The sequence below is a fragment of the Vollenhovia emeryi genome, unplaced genomic scaffold, assembly GCF_000949405.1.
Source record: "Vollenhovia emeryi isolate VEMERY1.0 unplaced genomic scaffold, V.emery_V1.0 DF939133.1, whole genome shotgun sequence".
Lineage (NCBI taxonomy): Eukaryota > Metazoa > Arthropoda > Insecta > Hymenoptera > Formicidae > Vollenhovia > Vollenhovia emeryi.
The window spans coordinates 2,680,851-2,703,709 of NW_011967233.1; the positions used below are offsets into that span (position 1 = coordinate 2,680,851).

General features: G+C 40.5%; 5 protein-coding genes across 7 annotated transcripts in view; 2 read left to right on the top strand and 3 right to left on the bottom strand.

Moving 5' to 3' along the window:
* Positions 1-4,875, bottom strand: part of LOC105567951 — a 38,957-nt gene extending 34,082 nt beyond the window's left edge. Inside the window, exon 1 of the mRNA XM_012023244.1 lies at positions 4,379-4,875. Coding sequence (XP_011878634.1) covers positions 4,379-4,425 — 47 coding nt within the window. The 5' untranslated portion in view covers positions 4,426-4,875. The remainder of the gene's footprint in view (positions 1-4,378) is intronic.
* Positions 4,876-5,243: 368 nt separating this feature from the next.
* On the bottom strand, positions 5,244-10,742 carry LOC105567949 (odorant receptor 13a-like). Its single transcript, XM_012023243.1, has 7 exons — positions 10,424-10,742; positions 9,910-10,218; positions 8,526-8,809; positions 7,722-7,821; positions 7,554-7,658; positions 6,954-7,103; positions 5,244-6,080 (listed from the first exon to the last, which is right to left on the bottom strand). Exons 1-7 carry the CDS (start codon positions 10,577-10,579, stop codon positions 6,024-6,026), a joined length of 1,161 nt encoding a protein of 386 aa, XP_011878633.1. The 5' UTR covers positions 10,580-10,742; the 3' UTR covers positions 5,244-6,023.
* Positions 10,743-12,393: 1,651 nt separating this feature from the next.
* LOC105567948 (BTB/POZ domain-containing protein KCTD3) lies at positions 12,394-19,213 on the top strand. 3 transcript variants are annotated; one of them, XM_012023240.1, is made up of 11 exons: positions 12,394-12,597; positions 12,844-13,157; positions 13,222-13,374; positions 13,973-14,161; positions 14,243-14,737; positions 14,956-15,072; positions 15,522-15,527; positions 16,688-16,827; positions 16,917-17,103; positions 17,255-17,533; positions 17,831-19,213. In XM_012023240.1, exons 1-11 carry the CDS (start codon positions 12,539-12,541, stop codon positions 18,034-18,036), a joined length of 2,145 nt encoding a protein of 714 aa, XP_011878630.1. In that variant the 5' UTR covers positions 12,394-12,538; the 3' UTR covers positions 18,037-19,213. The 3 variants fall into 3 exon arrangements, with proteins under 3 accessions (XP_011878630.1, XP_011878631.1, XP_011878632.1); XM_012023241.1 differs by having other exon boundaries at positions 12,396-12,597; positions 14,258-14,737; XM_012023242.1 differs by lacking the exon at positions 15,522-15,527 and having other exon boundaries at positions 12,396-12,597; positions 14,258-14,737.
* On the bottom strand, positions 18,901-21,990 carry LOC105567947 (CAAX prenyl protease 2). The gene is made up of 5 exons (XM_012023239.1): positions 21,819-21,990; positions 20,945-21,050; positions 20,244-20,679; positions 20,113-20,175; positions 18,901-20,039 (listed from the first exon to the last, which is right to left on the bottom strand). Exons 1-5 carry the CDS (start codon positions 21,938-21,940, stop codon positions 19,825-19,827), a joined length of 942 nt encoding a protein of 313 aa, XP_011878629.1. The 5' UTR covers positions 21,941-21,990; the 3' UTR covers positions 18,901-19,824.
* A 521-nt stretch (positions 21,991-22,511) lies between these two features.
* Positions 22,512-22,859, top strand: part of LOC105567952 (F-box only protein 11) — a 12,954-nt gene continuing 12,606 nt past the window's right edge. Inside the window, exon 1 of the mRNA XM_012023245.1 lies at positions 22,512-22,652. Coding sequence (XP_011878635.1) covers positions 22,559-22,652 — 94 coding nt within the window. The 5' untranslated portion in view covers positions 22,512-22,558. The remainder of the gene's footprint in view (positions 22,653-22,859) is intronic.

Consider the following 22,859-nt stretch of genomic DNA (forward strand, 5'->3'; position numbering starts at 1 on the left):
GACGGTCGCGTTTTCGGGACAATCGGTGTCGTGTGACGCTGCATTTTGCGTGCCGCGACAGGATAGAAGCGCGATTATGTGCGGCGATATTATATCCTCGGTGCATGTAGAGCATACGCGAAGGGATCATTGCAGTGCTTTAACCCTGGGTTTCGCGTGATCCTGTCGGCCCTATTAAATCTGTTCTCGTCCTAATCGGACGTTTCGGTACAATTCGGGCTACGCCTCGTGTTGTAGGCGCAAATAAAATCCGAGCTCTTGCTAATGCAGAGGAGATAATGTCACCGCGTGTACCTTTAAAAGAGTCTTAATACCAAAAAAGTAGGATTGGGAAAGTACTTTATAAAAGTATTTAGTTACGGTTACAAGTTACCAATTCTGAAAAGTAACGCAGTTACAGTTACTCAAAAAGTAACGAATCGTTACTTTGCAGTTACTTTCTTGCAATAAAAATAAAAATATCAAATCTGCATTTGAATTGTAAAGTGTCGATAAAGGTGTTTATGTGGAGGTTTAAAGTATACATATATAAAATAATTATTAATGTAACTATACATATATAAGTTAAGTTACTGTTACAGATGGAGAGAAAGTAACAAAGATAAGTTAGAGTTACCAAAAAAAGTAACTGTAACTTCGTTACAAGTAACGAGTTACTTCCCACCCCTGCAAAAAAAGCATATTTTGAGAAAAAGAGATCTATGCAACTCGAATGGATACTGCGGATCTATAATATCGATTATGATCTGTAGCCTATTTTTTGTCACATTTGATGTTAATGACAGTATGGTACATTTAGCATGACGTTAAATTGGAATGGGAAACAGACAGCTGCGTTTATCATTAAATATATGACCAGGAATATTTATATTAAACGACGGCAAATATATAAAGGCGAAATATGAAGTAAACATATAAAATTAATGACAAAATAACGTTACTTATAGATTAAAAAATAGATGCTCTTTAAGATACGTGCAACAGATTTTTATGAGATTTATAGTACATGCAGAACGCGCGGTGGTTTGTTCATCTTAGATCTGTTTATTTGTCTTTGCGCTTTAATCACTTGGGAGAAGCTTGCTCTCAGATCACTTCCAACGGGGTCGTCGACAGGCTAAATGGGCGTAAGAAATATTATTTTTACTAAGCCTCAATTTCGATGATTTTCTTTCCACGCGACTGTTCTTTTCTCTTTTATAATATCAGTCTACATAAACTCTACGTAAAATCGCAGATCGTAGGAACAGAAACAATATGAATTTATAAATTGGTAGCTCCTTGAATTCTTAAATTCTTCAACTCTTTTATTCTTACGTTTGTTTGTACTCTTTGATCCTTGTCGAGCTTTTAGAATCTTTCATTTTTAGGTTGTTAGACTTTTGAAACGAGCGAAACTACATCATCCTTTCGGCATTAAAGATAAAAAAGAAAACATTTCTTGCATTAATATTAATAACGTACCGTTCTCTTTTAGAAGGTACAGACCACTGTTATACCCGATGGATTTATAAATTACGGGACCCCTTTGAGGCTCGCCACACTGCGTTTGCTGTATTGGCCGACGCGTATAATGATGCAAAAAAAAGGCACGTATCCCCCTCGACTCTCGTGTTTCACGGCGCCGTAGTACGAAAATAACAATGCCAGCGCGTTAAGACGATACACGCATACCTGTCAAGCGGAGGCAACTATAAACGGAACGGATGCGCCAGCTGTCAACGTAAGGTCGCCCTGCGCCCCATCACAAAGTCATAGTCCTGCTCTCGATCTCCCATACGGTCGCACCCCACGCTAAGTCAATGGGAGTATTTTCGGCGTGGAACCCGCTCTCGGAATCATTAAGCGACCTCGTCGCGCAGCCGAGATGAATATCGGTCTCTTTATCCACGAAGAAAATTGAAGCGTACGGCGCGAGAATGAGGTAATTGGCAGCAATACATAATTTGCAGAGTTCGGCGTCATAAACTTAAATTGCTCCATATTCATAATCTTATTATTTTATTAATTACGAATTGACCCCTTATTTCTCTCTTGTATTGAAATCTTTAATTTTAATTAAATGGAGATGTATCTTAAAAATATCGGTCTCTTTATCCACGAAGAAAATTGAAGCGTACGGCGCGAGAATGAGGTAATTGACAGCAATACATAATTTGCCGAGTTCGGCGTCATAAAATTAAATTGCTCCATGTTCATAAACTTTTTATTTTATTAATTATGAATCGACCTCTTATTCCTCTCTTGCATTGAGACTTGTACTGATGTGCACGTGATATAAGAATGGAAAGATTCAAAAATTTTAAGAATCAAAGATTTAAGCAGTTTCAAATATTTGTTTAATTTTAAAGAAAATTTTCCCTTTACTTTCTCTCTCAAAAATCATACAAATAAGAAAATGTTTGTCTGTATTGTCTATATCGAACAATATATATGAGGTAAAAAATGAGAATAGATCTAAATAAATTAAGTCAAAGCGAAATTTAAATACCTCTCGCATGGCAACGTGTGTTAGATTTTAGCGCGCAAAATTATTAATTTGCTACTGCAAACGAATATCATCAAATTTCATTTTGTATCTTTAAATATTCGCGATTAAAATACTGATTGCACTCGATTCGTGCACTCGTAGCATGGAGGGATTTAGAAAATTCAGAAACAACTTTTCGAGAAACTGAACTTTATTAACATTATTATTTATACATCGTTTGCGCTTACTTGGCGTTCTTTCGTAAGAGATAATTCAAGATTTTTGTAAAAACGACATATGTTACGAAAATAGAGTCAACCAAATCCTCAATTGTCTCGAGAAATAGAGAGAAAATATCTACAATTAAACACTAAATTATTCGGCTAATGCAGCACGACCGGGTGCACCGGCGCAATGAATCACGCTTTAATTACGATTTGTAGCACAAATAAACGCGCAATAACTCGCGACGGAAACCCTCGCAGATGATCCTCAAGTTCTCGACGCTCAATTGCTTTCGTCTGCGCTTCCGGTGACTCCGCTTCGGTCGCTTCTACCGCTCGCGGACGAGCGCGCGCGCGCTCGTCTTTTTGCCGCCACCCTGGTAGTCTAAGTATAGAAACGAGTTCATAAGTGTTTGCACCGAGTGAGGCCGCACACGAGTGCGTGCGAATTCGAAGGTGTAAACATTTCCTGAAAGATTGCATTTTAAAATCTCAAAATTCAAGGACATTAAAGAATTGCCCGAAGTAGCCTGCAATATATTTTAGTCTCGAGATGTAAAAATGCAACGCTTGGGATTATAAAAATAAGGCAAGTCTACGAAACGTCTGAAAATCTCTATGTAATCTAAAAGGATGTATGCAATTTCGACAACGTTCTGAATAAGTGTAGCTGCGAAGCGTAAAACAAATTGAGGCAGATATTTTTCAAAGTGCAGCCGAGTCATAAACCTTGACCCTCACTAGCGCAAATATTAGGTACCTGCTGGGAAAAAGTCTTACAATTAGCATTACTCTGGTATTCTTATTATTGTTTGAACGACTCCATTTCTTCGCTATAGTTTACTGTCCATTATTGTTATAATAATTTACGCCAATGCTGGCGCTTGAAAATAACAGTAGCTTAATTCATCATCTTCCTAGAACATTACATATCAACGTTACGTGCACATGCAGAAAAGAATAATAAAGAAAGCTATAAGCCTTGACCTAGATTGGTGCACTTCGGAATTCGCCAAAAGCATAGAGGACGTAAAAACGCGATTTTCCCTGCTGTAATAATTTTTAATAATTTTAAAAGTTACATTTTAATGTTGTTTTGTTATTAAATATAAATGTTCGCGAAGAAATAATTCAATTATCAAATATTATCATTACCAGTATGTTAAATCGTTATATTCATTGAAATTAATTTATCTATTCGATAGGAAGCGATTATAGCTTTTCATTATTTTTTGTCAATTTAGTTAATTGAAGAAACTCAATAACTCCAATACAAGACAAACGAAACTATTTTCAGTCCCATTAGACAGCTCGAAATATGTCTCAGCTAGAAATCGCGTATTGATAATTATCTTTCCTCGTTCCTGTGTCGTTCTACATGATCTTTTTATAAAACAATTTCAAGAAGTCGTAGTATCAGTATTTTTTAATTAGAAACTATTATTTTGAAATGACAATCTCCTCTTGCGTTTTTAATCCTATCCATATAGTGTATTCGAAATGTCTAGAAGTACATTTTACGTGAAAACAACTCAAGTTTGTGTAGCAGATGACAAAAAGTAATATTTATCAGAGCTTACAGTTACTCATAGTTTCAATGCTTGCGTTTATTATACAGCGAGCGATTTAGATATTCGCGAAAGAGCAAAGTATATTATAGAGACAGAAAGTGGTTCGTACTCACCTAACAGATACCGGTCTTATGCGCACGGCCACTTTAATGTTCGCCATATTACCATCTCGCGGGTAACAGTGTTGGCGTCATCCGACTGTCTTCATCTCGCCGATGTTTTCCACCGATAAGATGTCGGTCGCACCGAAGAGCCACGCAATGATCGATCAGATATCAACCGCAAAATACACGAGAGCTATCACTAACACCGCGACTCATATCTTCCGGAGGTTGAATGCACCCGCTGTCCGCCACAAATTTGGTAGCACAAGCTGGTAGAGACTGATCGAGACGAATGCGTGCACCGGTAGTACTGGGTGCACATGTTGCACTGCCGCGATGAAAATACCCTCGAGTCGCTGCCGAGACTATCCCGCGTTCGTGGTTTGCCCCACCAGGAGTGAGTGAGCGAGCGAACGAGCGAGTTTAGTGAGTACCTCGTGCCGTTTTGCCTGGACGTTACCCGATTCCTTGCCCCGGCGACACGGGTACGGAAAAGAGAGCACCGCGAATCGCCGGTAAATTATGTGTACAAGGCGTTCCATAAAACAGCAGACGGTGGTTACGATTAAGATTTGGAAGAAGCGATTTCGGGCAGCTTGCCACATCGAGCTTGTGTGTATGAGGGATTTGTGAACGCGAGAATTGAGAGATTTAAGTGCTTGCCGGAGCTGAGTGCTCAAGGATGTCAGGATTGGGGATCTATATACTTGAGAGCTTAAGAATCTAAAAATATAAGGGCTTTAGAAACTTGGAAGCTAAGAGCTCAAAGATCTAACACTCCAAAAGCACATAGATCTAAAACCATACAAAGGTCTGAAAATATAAAATCTAAAAAACTTATTAGCCGAAGAAATTGAAAGATTTAATAATCTGATATCCTAGCACATGAGAATCTTAAAGATCTGCATTCGATTTATAAATTCAAGGACCGAAAGAGATCGGAGTTCTTAAAATTAACAATATCGCAAGACTCCAACAAAGGATGCATCTACCTCTAAATCCCTTGTCAGAGTCTAATTCTTGTCGGAAAGTAAAGGTTTGCTAAATTAAAAAATACTAATCGCCATCTCGACTTTGAAGCGATGCGCACTTTTAAATCTTCTATCGTGGAACAAGCCGCGACTTACGGATCGCCCTGTACTTAGTAGACAGAACTCGGTAAAACGAGCAAGGACAAATCGTTGCTGTTGCGGTATATCGTTGATTATTACCCCTCCTACAACGAGGGTATAGTCATGTTTCGGTGTTTAACAGAGTTTACTGGGTTACCGTGTTGCGCGGCGGTGACGGCCGCGGCTTAACGCGAGTCTATCGGCGGGAAATTAATCAGAGTGTAATTTACTGAGCCTGTGCTCGCTCGCGAGGGCGGAACGTCTCTCATGCTTAACAGAGAACAAGTATAGCCCGGCTAAGAAGGCTCTCTCGGGTCATCGCAGCCCGTTCCCCTTATACGCGTATTCCATTTCGCCGCGCATCATGGTCTTTATCCCGATTCCTTTGAAGCGCTTCATCCGTCTTTTATGCTATCTTAAAAGTGCGCCGTGACTTCCAGGCGAGGTCCCACTTTGATCCGCGCATGATATTTTCGGGCTGGCGGATCGACTAGCGTATTCTCTGTGAGAGCCGTCGCTACGATTGCCAATGCTGCTGATCCTTACTCCTCGCTCGCGGTCATCAGAACCATTATATAGGAGAAAGACGTGCTGAGCACCTGCAAGCACAATATCTATTGTAACACGCATCATAAAGTAGTCCGACTATTGCTATAAACTAAGAGTTATTCGAGACAAACATTAATTAAGAGACGCCCGCCTAGAGAGTAGGGAAGTCCAGGTTCACACTCTGGCTGAGGTAATATTTCTCGCAATAAATTTCTTTAATTAGAATTTATCAGTTAGCGTCGTTTAACAATTTTTCTGCATTAATTAATTAATTTATTAACACATTTTTATATTTTTTATAAAACCTTGTCGAAGTTAAACAACTAAAGTCAAATCTCAGGACCTTTTTAAGATATAACTTCAAATGTAAACGACAACGCCAAATCATACTTAGGCCCGGGCAATAGCTGGAGGTAGCGTAATAATTTTAAATTTAATATGTGAATTGAAAATTGTTGTCAAAATTGTTCGTCAGCGAGTTTTAGCATAGGCCGGTATTCATAGTCGATTCTTATTTCAAAATCAACTTAAGTGTTGTCTTAAGAGGCTACTACGGCTCTGTGATTGGTTAAAAATACATTAGGAGTATACTTAATAATAAGAACGGACTATATGAATACCGGCCATATCTGAGACAGTTATGTAATCAGGTTTATCGAGTGGAGTAGGGAGGGGTTTTTGAGTCATGGGGCTCCAATTGTATTCTGCATTAATTTATTAATTTTTATTATTGAGACTTTAATGTTTTTACTTGTTTTAGTTGCTTCCTCGTTTCAGAACTTCAAAGGGCCTTTAAGATTTTTAAATGTCTTGAGAATATTTTAGCCGATTTTTTTTTCTTTAACCGACTCAAATGGTTTCTCCTTACCCTATATTATCTTAAAATTAAATTTCGGTATTGTTTGACATAACAATCCACTCACTCGAGAGAAACTTTCGAGGGATATGCTGGAGAACTTGGCGGCGGTGATCTTGGAAGGAACTTTCGACCGCATCATCATGATCTGCAGGCTGCGACCGAAAGTGCCGCCGATCCAGTAGCTACAGTAAGCCGATCCGCTCACGGCATCGCTCTGGTTCGTTACAAGCGTTGGCCGTAAATTAATTACAGGCGATTGTGAGCTCAACGAACTATGTACTAATGAAGATACATGCGTTGGTAATCGGTCGATACGATTATCGTGCATTGAGTCTTCCATCGCTCGTTAAAACTCGTGCTATTGCGATACGCGTGCAGTCTGATACATGATATCTAATGATCTACGTCGAACGAAAGCTTATATAATAACTATAATGTGGACTGACACATTCTGCGGAAAAAAAGTAACAATTTTGCACCACGGTGTAGCGCAGTTTTATTAATTTGATCTAAATTTTACGACGACATTTTACTTCTGCAAAAAATAATGACAACTTACAATCGAAATTAACCGATTAATTATAGAAAATTTATTGAAATGATCATTTGCTTGTCGAGCTTCCCAATTTTTATCGAATAATGTGTAGTCGTAGAATATACTCGCCTCGTCTATTAACGCGTTTCCGCTGAAACTGAACATGAAAAGCTCGACGATGGCAGAGCTCAGAAACATCCAGTATTCCATCAAGCGTGTCTTGTTTTTCATCATCTAGAGTAACATTTTGCAACGTAATATTTTTGGTTACAACGCGTCTTTAGCAAGCGAACGTACCGAAGTAATCTGAAATCCCGCGAAACAAACCAAGCCGATGCTGATAATACTCTGTCCTAACGCCAAAATGTTTATAATTCTTTCGAGCGCATCCGCAAAACTAAAATAAAGTATCAGGAGAACATTGTCAACAATTGCAGGGAATGTTACGCACAGTTGAAAAATTTGTATTAAATTTAACAGATATTACATCATGTCCCAAACGGTCCGCACAAATTTTTGGATTAATTTAACATAATATGGATATGTTAAATGATTACACTAATACTCTGTTAATATTTTAACACAAAATTAATGCAAATCTCAAAATAATTGTGTTTAATGTAATTTTTACATTTTACAGATGTAATAAGTCAAATGACGGTTCGAAATCACTCTCGCTTATGTTATATAGAATAAAATAAACATTTTATTCTATAAATTACAGATAAATCTTGTTACTAATATTATAGAACATATGTATTGTGTAAAGTTAAAAAATAAGTACACATTGTGTTGTTTTAACATTTCTTTTCAGTTATTTTAATAATTGTACATTCGAGGTCAATTAACCCAAGAGCAATATGTTAAATTAACACATGAATGCGTGAAACATTTGACACGAAAATTTTAACCGGCATTTTTGTTAACAAGAAAACACAAATTTTCCAACTGTGCGTATAAACGTTACAAATCAATTTCACGTTAATATATTTGTGCGGAGATGGTTCTTTGTCGTAAGGGTAGCTGACAACAGCCAATGTTCTTCACGTGTTCTGTTAGACATAAAAAATTCGATCCTATTAATGTAACACAAGTATTTACGTGATAGCATCTTGATGATCCTTAACGCAGTTGATCATTGTTCTGTCAGCGTCGGGATTATTACTGTTTATTGCCTCCAGCTTCTTTCGCAGCACCGCAAACTTGGCTGATCCGTGTGTTATCGCGATGAGGCTGAAGGTGGTAGCGCCGAGTATCGTGCTACCACCGAAACAGCCGCCTATTACATCGAAGATGTAGATATACTCATAGACGGGCGAGATCGTCTGATTTAAGAAGAAATAACCGCGGAAGGGAAGTATCCTCTCTCTTTTAAGAATATATACCTAGTTAAGCAAATGAAAGTTGCTTGAGACCAATCGGGACGGACTAGGTAATCGATTATCTTACTATGGTTAATTTATAAATCCTCTTATTGTTTATGTAAAGATCATAATTTGGCAGAGAGTAGAAAAGACCGAGGTGATTGTTTGCAGAATTTGCGACCACCTTGCTTTTAGATTATATTACTCAGTATTGATTATTATCGTATTGTATTCTCTTTGAGCTCAATAATTAATTTTCCATAATTGTTAATAATTTATTAACCTGTATCGAGGAAATAAATACGGCGAAGGGATTAATATCTATGTAACGTACGCGTGCGTGTGCAGGTGTTTTCGAAAGGCTCGTAAAACGAAACGACCATCGGAAAACAATTTCCCGTGTAAGGACACTACCGTCCGCATTTGCGAAGCGGTAATAAACAATTTCGAGACAACGGCATCTTACAGGGGGGGGGGGGAAAAGGATTTTGAAAAGCTACAAATGTCAGTCATCGCGTTGCCGCGTCGCGCATGTCAATCTGTCACCGTCGTTTCGCGAAATAGACATCTGCAGAAGTTTCTCCCGTTTGAGAACGCTTGTCTTACAATCGTCTTGCAGCTAAAATTTATCATTAAACATCGTTTTGTTAGGAAAATAGACAGATTTAAAGAAACTTCCGCAGTTAATTGCTCTACAGGTACAATTTAATAACGGAGTCAATTAAAAAGTTATAGAGAAGTACGAAGTTCTGAGGCAATAAGGTGGAGCTCGAGAAGAGAGATCTTAAGCTTTATCACTGAAGGATATTCTAATGTCACTTCATATTTAATTCAAAATAAATCTCCTTTATTATCATAAAATTGAAAATTTGTAACGCTACGAATGAAATGAGAATTTCGAAAGTGTTATTAAAACGTTAGGCACCAAATACGAAAAACGTATGAACAGAAATGTTCTCAATTATCAATTTATCTTACGGAAAGTTACTTTTTAATTAAAAAAACATTGAATTTCTTATTTTAAATTCTTCCGTGCAATTGTTGTGTCTCGAGACCGACAATCTGTATGTATTGTTATAATGATTGCTAAAAATATTAAATAAGTGACTTCTTGTACGTACCTCTAAAATTGGCAAGCATGCGAAGGAAATTATGGTTGTAGTTACCAAAACTATAAAGCCTTTCGCGAGCCGAAACGCAAAGAGGCACTTCTCCTTCAGAATAATTCTATCTTCGTACGACGAACAAGTCCAATCTTTTCTCATGGTTTCGACTACGTACAGCACATCTTTTTGATGAAACGAGAAGACGATGTGGCGTAGTATCGCGAGGTAAAATGCAGAGCCCATGCAAGCGCCTGCCGCCAATTCGTCCAAATTGTTAAAGTTGTACATTATATCAGCCGTCACGGCGACGCACATTATGGTGAGCTACGTTGTGCGCAAATAATAATGTTGAATTATTTATATTATATTCAAGGTGTTTATTTTAACTTTATAAGAGAATTCAATGATATATTTATTTGTTTACGCAGAAAAGCTTACGAGAGAAATCAACACGAGTACAATAGAACTCCCTTTCTTTGTTTTAACAGTTTGTTCGCATCTAATTAATCAAGATATTAATTCTGCATACTATGAAAAACATCCAGAGCACGTGGCAAGTCTTGAACACCTTCGCACTGGTTGAATGGTCCCTGCTCAAAGGCCAAAAGGAGACAAACTTGCCAGCAATCATGATGGGCTTCATTAAATTGTCGTATTCCTTGTCAACGTGCACTTGGCGTTCCATATCTTCTCTTCTCCAGTTATCAGTACGATCCGACGATGCGATCGCGACTCCTGACTTTTCGCGACTGCGGAAAAGCCGGAAGTCCGTCACCGTTCGCGTCCGCTCACCGGCGAGAGGCCTATGCGCCAATCTCGAAAGTGCCAATCTTTTCTTCCCCTCAATTCTCGCGATTCTAGCGCACGAACGACGAGATAACGATCGGGTTTATCGTTCTCGTAGGTGGCATAATGCCCGAAGTTCGAAACTCTCGCTAACGGGCGGTGCAAACTTGTCGCGCGCATAGATGTCGACTTGTTTCCCTTTCGATGGGAGAAGAAAAATGCATTGTCCCCTCTCTACGTGAAATCGTGCGTATCCTCGCGCGAGAATTCACCATCGACTGTGAAAAATCGAATGTTATATTTCTGCATTGTTTTAATATACTTTTACATGGAACCGTAAATGGTTAAAATCGTTTTTCCAACAATTTTCGCGTTGGGGTGGTCGAGAATTACTTTACATTCTACGCCAATGACATGGAGGGTGGCGTGCAGTTACGAATATTCTATGTAATCATGGTAAGCGCGTAGGAGGTAAGAAGGTAATAGGTGAGAGTAAGTTCTATCTTCCTAAGTGATTTTCGATTTTATTACAGGGAGATTTTGCGCTAGACAGATATTTGCGTTATTGGTGGTTCCGCACTTTGCGTTAAAAATGAATGGAATAGCGAATATAGAGGGAAAATGACGTAGGAGTACAATAGCATGTGAAGAAATAGTTAATAATCATAAATGTATATGTGCGTTTATTTGCTATTTATATGATCTCATTATTATAATACATATGCATTTATTCAGCATGACATCATCGCATAAACGCATTATCATGCATCAATTTGCATACTAATGACAGAAACGATAAACGAAAGTAATTGCAACCTTTCAATTATATCGTTTATTTTAGCGTAATTTTGTCTGTTTTTTTACAGCTTGGTTCATTCTTAAATTATTCTTTTATACAGGATTGCGCTTTTCTCTAGTTTTTTACATTTATATACAAAGGACGTATTCTTTTATTATAAATAATATATGCGGGGGAGGCGTGGTACGAATTGTCAAAGTTATTTTACGCAGCTCCCTGCTGCAAACAGCTGAGTTCGCGTTATGCGAACAGTGTAGTTGAGAGATGGTAAATAGACATCTAAAGCATGTGATCCTTCACTGAAAAAAAACTCTAGTTGTATTAATCTTGTAGATTCAACCAGTCGTCCGTTAAAAAATGGACGAATCAAAATTCCTTTAGGATTTACCAGATGTGTAGTGAAATCTAGCAAACTTCCGGTTACGAAATATCAAGCCCTGTCGTGCTAACTGAAAATTCTGTTTGGTCAAAATACATTCTATCGTACAGGTCTTGCTGATACAATCAAAGCATTTTTCAATATTCTATTCTAAGTTTATTGCGAAAAAATATCACCTCGGCCAGGATATTTTTTCGCAATAAACTTAGAATAGAATATTTAGACACTACCACCCTGTCACGGCTCTGAGTCCTTTAAATTCTTTTAAATTTGTATTTAACACATACGAGCCATACTAATTTATCAAAGCATTTTTCTCAGTGTTAATGGAAAACGAATTGTAACAAGTTATCAAAGAAACGAACGATTCCGGCTGGCTCTTTGGCTCATTAGATGATTAGAACAGCGCACATCTCATTGCGCCCCCGGTCGCGCTACGTTTTTATTTGAATTTCGAGTTGACCGTTTGATCTCTCGATCTCGTTGATCGATAGCATCGCTCCGACTTCACACCTCGCACTTGGTTGAGAGTCGCTGGTGCGGTCGCGCGTGCGCAGCGAGATCGCGTTGACGCATAACCTGTTAGAAGGGTCGCGCTTTTGCTCCTGCACGATCGTGACGTCCCTGACGATCTCGCGGGATATGAGTCGTCGTTGCAAAAATACGCGATAGCCCGGAGAATGGCTGCGCCTTATCTAGGCGTGAGCGACATCGTTCACCTGAACGTCGGCGGCACCAGGTAGATTTTCCTTGAGGCTGTAACTTGGTCTTTCCGTCAATCTGGACTGCACGCCGTTCTTAAACCTACGAATCTCCGAGTATCGATTTGTATCTTTTCTCTAGATTACATCACATCTCTCGTCTGGATATTTTTGTTGCTTTTTGAATTTTAGGTTAAACACTCGAGCCGGATCTCGTTAAATTCTATCGTAATTCGATCTTAATGCCTTGTATCTTGACGACCACGAACCGTTTCTCTTTTCAGATTCTCCACGTCTCGTCAGACTCTAACATGGATCCCGGATTCCTTCTTCACGGCACTGTTAAGTAATAGAATCGACAGCCACAAGGATGAGACGGGCGCGCTCTTTATAGACAGAGACCCGAAGCTGTTCTCCATCATACTGAATTACCTACGCACCAAGGACATTGATCTGAAGAACGTGGACATTCGGACTTTGAGGCACGAGGCCGAGTACTATGGCATCACCCCTCTGGTTAAACGTTTGATGCTCTGCGAAGACCTGACTCAGTCGTCCTGCGGCGATGTACTGTTTTACGGTTACTTGCCACCACCGAGTAAGTCTGTCGCGTTACCCGCCGCGTATCGTGATAAACTGTAACAGCCCTGTTTACTTTAAAGGCATACCGCTTCAAGAACCAGTTGCGGTAACATCGAATGTCAGCGACGTGTCGGTTCATATTAGAGTCAACTCCAGTTCGAGCTCCAGAGTCGACGGCCCATCCACCTCGCAATCTGTGACAGTCAATAACTCAACTAATCAAAGTACCAACGGTATATATTCATATTATCACTTTATCATTCACTGATAGGAATACGCGCATCTGAAATATCGCGAGACACGGCAGTGTCTCGCGACCAAGTATAAGCTAGCTAGAACCGCGCGCGCGAGAGACCGACCGTGTGTAGTTTACGCGAGGTGACGGGCCCACAGATTTTCGGATCTCAACAACGGCAGATCCGACGAACTTCTAGTGCACTCAATCGATAGCTTGGGTACGATTTGCATTTAGTAATACGTGAACTTGTCAATATTTGAATAAATCGCATAGACCTTCGACGGTCATGCTGGATCTTCATGCCTATTTTTCGCAATAAATTACACAGAGATTATTTCTAAAGGATGCTCGACTAGCAGTAGTCATTATTGAATTGATTGTCACTTTAATTAGATATACTGTCTCTCCTTTAGCTCAATACTGTGATTTAAGACCGATGTTGCTTTATCAGCGCGCAGTTGTTATATTGAATATAGATATACATTGCAAGAGTGTTAGGCACGAAGATCGCAGGCCTTTCTGTTATTGAAATCTTTGATTTGAGTAATGCAACATTATAAAGAAAAAGCTGACAAGAAATTGTTTTGCCGCAGGTCCCCAAAGTCACAAAGGTGCACTGGGAACGCATATGAGAAACTCCTCTTTGGATTATCGACTGCCGCAGCGCGGTCTCCCGCATTCTCGCACGCCGTCTCTAGATCTGAGACACGCCAGGAACAACTCGGCTGATCTGAATAAATTGTATAAAAACGATATCGGCCTAATATTTGGATCGCAGCAAGGTGAGCGTCAACGAATCATTACTCTAAAGTGCGATACATAACGTAAAGAGTGTTTGTCTTCCATTTTTAATATTAATGAAGCCACGTTGATTGCAGTTTCGTCATGGGTGGACCCCCTGAGAGTGCAGATTATAAAGGCGCATCACAACTGGATAGTGATCGCATACGCACATTTCATCACGTGCTACCGGCTGAAGGACTCGTCCGGGTGGCAGCACGTGTTCACCAGTCCGCATATCGAGTGCATAATAGAGCGCGTGGCGATAAACGCGAAGATGGGAAGTGGCGCGGACGGCAAGATGGTTGCGATCTCCTACGGCAGCCAAGTGAGACTCTGGGGTGTGTCCGAGGAAGGAATCAAGATCAACGTGGGCACGTTCAACTTAAACGTGCGCGTGGAATACCTGTTCTTCATCGGCAGTCAGTTGGTCGCGTTGTCGCCGACCGGGAAGATCGGTGTGTGGCACGCGATGACTCATCATTGGCAGATACAGGACGTAGTGCCCATCCTGTCATTTGACACAGCTGGATCTTTTCTTCTGTTAGGCTGCAATAACGGTTCCATTTATTATATTGGTGAGCAAAAAGAAAGATATTACATTTCTCAAATTCGCAGTACGTTGTTTGACAAATTTCCAATTTATACGTTGAGAGAGTATAAAATTTATATTCTGGAGCCTAGAGTATTTTAAAATATTCGAATTAAAAGAATATTTGAATATCTTTATACAATACAAATAATTTTTTTAATATTTAGATTTCTATAATAATTTCGATTACCGTATGAATTACAGATATGCAAAAGTTTCCTTTGCGAATGAAGGATAACGACCTGCTCGTGACCGAATTGTATCGAGATCCGAGTTACGATCCCATAACTGCGATATCTGTGTATTTGACGCCGAAAACTAGTAAGTCTCTCTTTATGCCTATTCTCATCTTAATATAAAGATCTCGACAAATAACAAGACATAGAAGTTTGAGGTAAAATCTTTTCCTTACGAGACAATTGGAGTACTATTCGTTAAGAAGCGATTTCGACGAGTGACGTATCTTATCAAAATTGTTTATTAAGGCTGCTTAATGCAGACTGTAATCACAAACGTCATTATCGGTTTGATTTCGCGAGGATCATTATTTCACTCCGTACGTGCTAAAATAAAATGAGTGCCGTTAAATGTACCGGGCGCTAGTGATCGCATAGGTGTAAATATAATTTGTTCTTACTAACCGGCGTCTATTTTATTCATTAAGATATTATAGGAATGTTATAAGGTTTGATGTTGGTCCTTAAAGATATTAATGAGAGTTTATTATTACATTCTTTGCTTCATCATTTCTCGTACAACTGGATAAATAGCACAAGGCAAGTATGGGTCGATGTAAGCAGACTTTCTGCTTTCTCACGTTCAACTCGTACGTCAAAACGAAGCGTCATCCGCCTTCATCTTTGTGTTGATTGCATCAAACGTGAATCGTGTGATTAAATAGCAGCGAGCGTACACCCTCTTCCTCTCCAGATAGCATTAAGTTTTACGACGACGCACTGGCGCATAGCTATGTATTCTTTTGCATATCAATAGAATATAAAAATGAACTTATACATAGGAGCGTGTATCTTATCGCAGAGCACATTTGTTTTGTTAGAATCTGAATTTTTATGAAACACTTGTGAGATGATGTTAGAGATTGCACAACCCTGCTATCCTTATGCGTCCAGTTGTACTAACGCGATGTTTCCTTTCTCTTCCTTTTTTTTTTAAATTTCTTTGCATTTGTACGCAATGGATTCAGTTAATCCGATTCGTCTGTTAGAGCCGCTTGCTTGCTCTTTCTATTCATAGTAATATGTTCCATGCCAGCATCTGAGAGGGGAAAGGGAGGTAATAGAAAACATGTATCTTTGCTTGCGTACTTTTTTTCGTTGGTAGTGACAAATTTATAGGCAATTTTTACTTTTTTTTTTACCAAGTCTGTCCAAAAATTGGTTTTAAATAACATTAATTATTAACTGTACACGTAAACATTATTGCTTAATTATACAATATTGTTATTATACACCCGTTATTTTATGTAAATGTATACACCATTATATTTTATTCATAAATAGCTTCTGCTTATTGTTGCAATGTGCAGCATGAGGCATTGTGAGCTTTAAGACATCATATACATATCATTTTTTTATTAATAATACTCACCTGTGCACACATATGTTATTTCAATATTATGTCAAGTTACGTCTATATTTTCACAATCCTTCATTATTGTAGCTATAATATCAGTAATTAATCTCCTGATACACTATTAAAATTTCATCTTGTAATGCAAATTATACACAGGAAAATGGAAGTTGATATAGATTTAATTCAAAACAAAGATTTCAATTTTTCATATATAATATCGTTAAACATTATGTGTATAATCACACAGATAGTGATGAGTGATATTTTCTAATTCTCAAAGTGTATCAGGTGGTTAGTGCAATATAAAACATATCTTTCTAAAAGTGCATCGCTCCCAATATAGGTCTCTGCGGAAACTGGATAGAAATCGCGTATGGCACGAAATCCGGAAGTGTCAGAGTGATCGTCCAACATCCCGAAACTGTTGGCCATGGTCCGCAGCTATTCCAAACCTTTACAGTGCATCAGAGTAGCGTAACCAAAGTACGTTCCGCAACAATAGTTTTGCATTAAAATGGTACATTAAATTACAATGTCGCGTTAATTTAATTAATGCGCAAATTACATTACAGGTAACACTCTCGGAAAAATATTTAGTGTCAGTCTGCTCGGAATATAATCACGTCAGAAGTTGGGCGGTGACCCGATTCCGCGGAATGATTTCTACTCAGCCGGGATCCACGCCCGAGGCAAGCTTCAAAATTGTTTCTTTAGAAGCAATTGACCCATGCGTTAGCTATAATGCCGGCAACGATTTTGGTACGTTGTGATACTGGCGCTTTGAATTATCATTCTTTCTCCAATCTGCAATTAGTTTTAAACACTTTTCATTCCCACGTTTTCATTCCAATTAAAAATTTTTCTTTTCTTTGTTTATTTAATACTTGAATAAAATATCTGGATTATTCAGGACCATTCGGCGAGCAAGATGACGAGCAAGTGTTCGTGCAGAAAGTCGTACCCGAAACCGATCAGTTGTTTGTGCGATTAGCGTCGAATGGAAAAAGAGTTTGTGTAATACAGTCGGTGGACGGTAGCATTATAAGCTCATTCTACGTGCACGAGTGTGAAGGTTCTAGTCGCATGGGCTCGCGGCCCAGACGTTTCATATTCACTGGTCATTCTAACGGCACCATTCAAATGTGGGATCTCACAACGGCATTGGACCCGTCTTTCAATGCTACTCAAGGTACGTTACTCTCTCCCGTTGTAGTGACATAACGGAATCTGCGAGCATGACTCACCCAACGTAAAATACTGTAGCAAGCAGAAAATTAGCACAAATCATATATTTGAGAGAAGTTATCTAGAGAAACTATTATATATTCTATTATATACAAATATATATAAATATTAATTTTATATTAATCTTTTAAAAAATGTTTTTGTAATTCATGTGATCATTGATTGATATGAACGTTGGATGTGATCTGGTTGATTCAGTTAAAATTGATTACCCAGATTTTATGATTTCGCGTCCTTTTAGCAACAGATACCTCTGGTGGGCCTACGCCAGAGGAGCTTTGGAAGCTGTTGGATCAGTGTGACCTGAGCAACAGTCATTGCTCAACGCCTTGCATCAGTCCTTCTCCTTCGTTACTCGCGGCTGGACCTAGGATTAAGTCGAGCAACGTATTATTTCTCAATCAGTCGCAAACTCCAGACGCAACGCCTGGGCCCAGTCAAACGTAAGGATGCGCTTTGCCAAATCGAGGTGATATCGTGCCTAGGTGTACGCAATCAAAATCTGCATTTATTTAGTTATTTATTTATTAACGGACCGCTATAAACCGCCAAGAAGTCTATAGCGATAGTTCCTAACTCGCCATTTTTGCATTTTTATGTATAATAAGACCGGAGTTTGCTATTTATCTACTTAAACGGTGCAATCTAAAAATAGTATAGCAAAGAACATGACTGCATTTACAAACTTTGTAGCTACTAGTATTAAAATTATTTTAAAAGCAAATTTTGGACCTTGTGCATAAAAATATATAGATGTTTATTAAATTGATTTTATAAAAGTTTATCACTTTTGAAATACTCAAGAGTCTTTATTTGTTGTTATTAACACTGACGTAACAAAAACTTGTCGGGAATTTACTATCTAAGAAATTTTATAAATATCTAGGAGTTTAATTATTACGTTTTGTCTCGTTTATTATTTATTGTTCCAATACGGCTATAAAATGCTCTTAAGACAAATCGATTTACGATATTCATATTGTGTATGTAGACTTTTATACTTTGTCTCGTTAGGTAAGGGAAGGAATAGACAAAATTTTACAAAATCATAAATTGATAGATAATGTAAGTTGAGGGTTCTGTTTGCAGTGATATATTCTGTATCAATGTTATAAGCTAAATCAAATACGATCCTAGATCAAAGATGATCATACTCAGAATCACATTATTTGTCACGTCGCATCAATGTCTCGCAATGCATTGAGACAGAATCACCAAATACTTTTAAAGTTTTGATAGACATTTATATTGTAAATCAGTGCAACCTACATTTTATACATATATATATCAATTTCTGTACAACGATTTTGCTTCGACTGTAAAACATCTTTATTATTTCAACATTGTATCTTTGTCAACATTTGATGCTCTGAATATCATTTAAGAAGTTAATTTTACTATCTATCTCTCGATTAAAGAATGGTATACATTACATATGCGATAAAAGATTACACATAATCTCGAAAACTGAATTAGACTCTCATTATATACATAAATACTTGTAGCTTTACTGCACATATAATGTATATGCGTTCGTCGATGTACATATATAAATGTTATAGTAATATTGTTGCGCCCCACCGCGTTACTTCTGTGATTTAAATAAACTATTGGTATATGTGTATGGCGGTATCTCTTGTCGTGTGAATATTTACCACTGCCATTGTACATATGGATATCGTATATACACTATACATATAGACAGTTATAAAAGTAGACGATTAGAAAGATCGTTTTAGAAATTTTCTCAATAGATTGTATTAACGATAATAATCTATATTACAATTTTTGTTTCCAAAAATCTCTATCTGAAAAAATCGATAACGTTTAACAGATCGTGACCGTGAAACAACGTAATAATATAAATGTACGCGGCATTTCGTAAATAATAATTGGCTAGATTCTCCGCATTTTGCTTTTGCAATGCCATGTATCTTAATAGTTGTTGTGACATTTGTCATCACCATTAAAAAAGTCTAACTTTCAGGCACTATGGTGATATACTTTGTAACAATGTCGAACCGCACGATCAGTTAAATTATAAGTACACCGTTATCGAATATACAATTGGAATTAGTCTGAAATAATTTTAATTCCCGCGATATTCTTCGACAGATATTGTACACAATTATGTAAACCGGAAGATCGGTGGAACAGTCGTGATAAATTCTGCGTATAAACATTTTAACCCTAGCATTTGTTATTGGAATATTTGTTAGAGATTGGGCGTGTTTCTCATATAAAGTGTTTAGTCCAGAATAAATTATTATTGAACAACGATGGATGAGTCATCGGCATCAACAAGAAGCACCAGGCGACCAAGCCGATTACAAACAGACACATAAATCCGGCTCTTTTCAGCGGGTTCTTGTAAGCCGCTATCTCAGAGAGATCAGGAAATCCCATGTGATTGCAGAATGAATGCGCGGCAAATGGAGCGACAAGGTGTCCTAAGAAAAATACATGCAGATCTTTTAAAACCTAATGTCTTCGGAATAAGAAAAGGAAGCAAAATAATCCCACCTGTCCTCGCGAAGAGAAAGGCCGCGTATGCTCCAAATAGCGTGGTGTATGCGGACTGAAAACCTAAATTCAACGCAATTTAATTATTTTTAGTTGGACGGACACCATAGAGATCCCATCTCGAGACTTACAGGATGTGAACAACGCGTGCTTGATGCTCATGCCTATCTTCACCCTCTCCACCACGTGATGGAAGTGAGCTACCCCGAAGAACAGGGGGCACACGAATATGGCAGTGGTCGGTGTGAAGCATTGCAGCAGCAACGGCAACATGCAAGCCCTGAAGGTCCACTCCTCGGACAACGGAGCGACCACCTGATTTCTCCACCAAATCAGAGTTCGTACGTTTCCCAGCCAGTACATGGATTCCAAGGCAGATGTACGTCTGTTAACTGTTGGGCTTTCGGACCCTCGGCTCGCTTTCGGATACCAACCGGTGTACAGTCGCCACTTGAATCCCTGCAAGCTCAAGGGACCTAGGAATAGGGTCATCGTTAGGAGCAATGATACCACAGTCGCCTGTATCAGGCCCGTGCATCGAAGGCCTAGCATCTCCCAGATGGTCGCCTGTTAGGAATAACGAACATGATTATTTATTAGTAAGAATATTCTTCAAAGTCGCCAGCAGTAATTAACAGCATCAGTGACTTTTATTGACCGTGTCTGGCAATTTTTATAATACAGAAAATTTATTGCGAAAAGGTCCTGGCTGAGGTAATATTTTTCGCAATAGATTTTCTGTGTATTATAAAAATTGCCAGACACAGTTAATAGAAATCACTGATGATTATTTATGCAGAGTAGTCGGGATCGTGCGTAAACGGGGAAGTACCTTTTGAAATACATTCTCGTTTAGTCCAAAGTACATGGGCGCTGGCGAGACGAGAGTTACGACGAATACGCTAAAGAATCGTTTCTTTATAGTCGACGGATGCTCTCTGAAATATAAATCGTCGTTTAACATGAACGTATGATATGAAATGTTTCTCACAAGTCCTTTGTGTCCCAGTGGTTTTGCTGTGAGATCGCTACGAGCTGTCGCGTTTCGTTTATCGCAATTTTTGCTATTTTAAAAATATGGAACAGTAATTAATCCTTTTTTTTGTTTGAAAATTATTTTTAATTGTTTGCGTACATGACAGATGGTTTCCTCTCCGAGACATGTTTTACTCGTGCTGGGCCGCAAAGAATTAAACGTGTTTTATTTAAAAAATTGTAAAAAGCTTTTGCTCCGACGAGTCTAGGATTCAAATGTCGCGGCAAACGGACGCCGCTTATCGCGCGCGACTCAGATGGCACACGACGGCAGATTGCGGCGAGCGCCTCTCTCTCTCCCCCAAGAGTCGCCGTTTAGCCGCGGCGGCGCTGGCGGCGCTTGTCCAGAAAGTGAGGAGCGGCGCCGCGACAGGGAGCGCCACCACGTGCGGGCAACTGCGTGCGTCAGTCACAGTATCCATCCGGTCGGTGCGGGACGTTTGGCGATCGCGCGAGCGGTTTACCGAACTGCCGAGTGCGAGCTCCGAGGAGTCCCGCTGGATGGACGTTTGAGGGGAGGCAGGGAGCGCGGGGGGCACGGCCGGTCGACGCCGAGAGAGCGTGCGGTGGATCGCAACGACGACGACGCTGAACGCTGCCGCCGCCGCCACCGCCGCTGCCTCCGTCGCCGTTCGCCACCGCACGGGAGGGACGCACTACCGTCAACGTACCTGTTGTGCGGCGAACTCCAGACATACAGGCTCGCCACGTACGCGATCGAGAGCGCGAGACACGCGAAGATCGCGGAGGCGCAGCTCGGCTCGCTATCGGTACACGGTTCCTCGGCCTCCATAACTCCATAACCGATGTCGGTCGCTTGTGTCGCGCTCCACTGCGGAAGGGGGGCTCGGTAATAAGCCCCGTGGCGTCGGCGGCGAGAGAGAGAGAGAGGGAGGGAGCGAGCGAGCGAGCGAACGAACGTGAGAGAGACAGAGGCGCCGCAGCGGCAGAGGGTTGAGGCGTCGGGACGGTGCGGGTCGAATGGGGGGTGGGGGGTGCACGGCACGCACTCGCGGGGCAGAAACTTGTCCGATTGGCGGCTGCCCTCTGGGCCAGTCGGCGAGCAGAGAGCAACAAGATGGCCGCCGTGCACGGTGGTAGTGTCGCTATTGTGTAGTGTGTCCTAAGCTTTTGGCAGCTTCTGGCCGCGGGTGTCCGCCGAACACGGTACCGCGGCGGCCGCCCTTACTGCCGGCGAGGGTACCGCCGGGCCTCGCGCATCCTCGCGGCCGTCAGGAACCGACGGAGCCGCGGATCGCCAGCGGAACAGGAGAGGCAGCAGCAGGAGGCGGCGGTGGGGGGTGGCGGAGGAGGAGGAGGAGGAGGAGGAGGGGGAGGGGGTGGAGGACGACAACGACGGCAACGAGGACGGACACGAGGACGACCGCCGAGGGCCGCCGACGACACGAAGATGCCGAGCGCGTCGTTTTCGTCGTCGCGCAGCTACGTGCGGAGGTCGCGTCGGAAAAACGGAGGAAACCGGATCCCCCTGCCGTCGAGAACGGGTAAGCGAGCGAGCGAGCGCGAGTGCAACGGAGAAGGAGCGAGTGAGGCGAGCGTGCGAGCGAGCGAGCGAGAGCGAGGAGACAAAGACCACGGGTCCCCGTGTCGCGGCTCCGTCCAGGACACCTCGTACGCGGGGCGCGCGACACGGTCTCCCCATTCCCGGACTCCGCCATCTCCGTCGCGCCTTTGTTCCCCCCCTCCCCTCC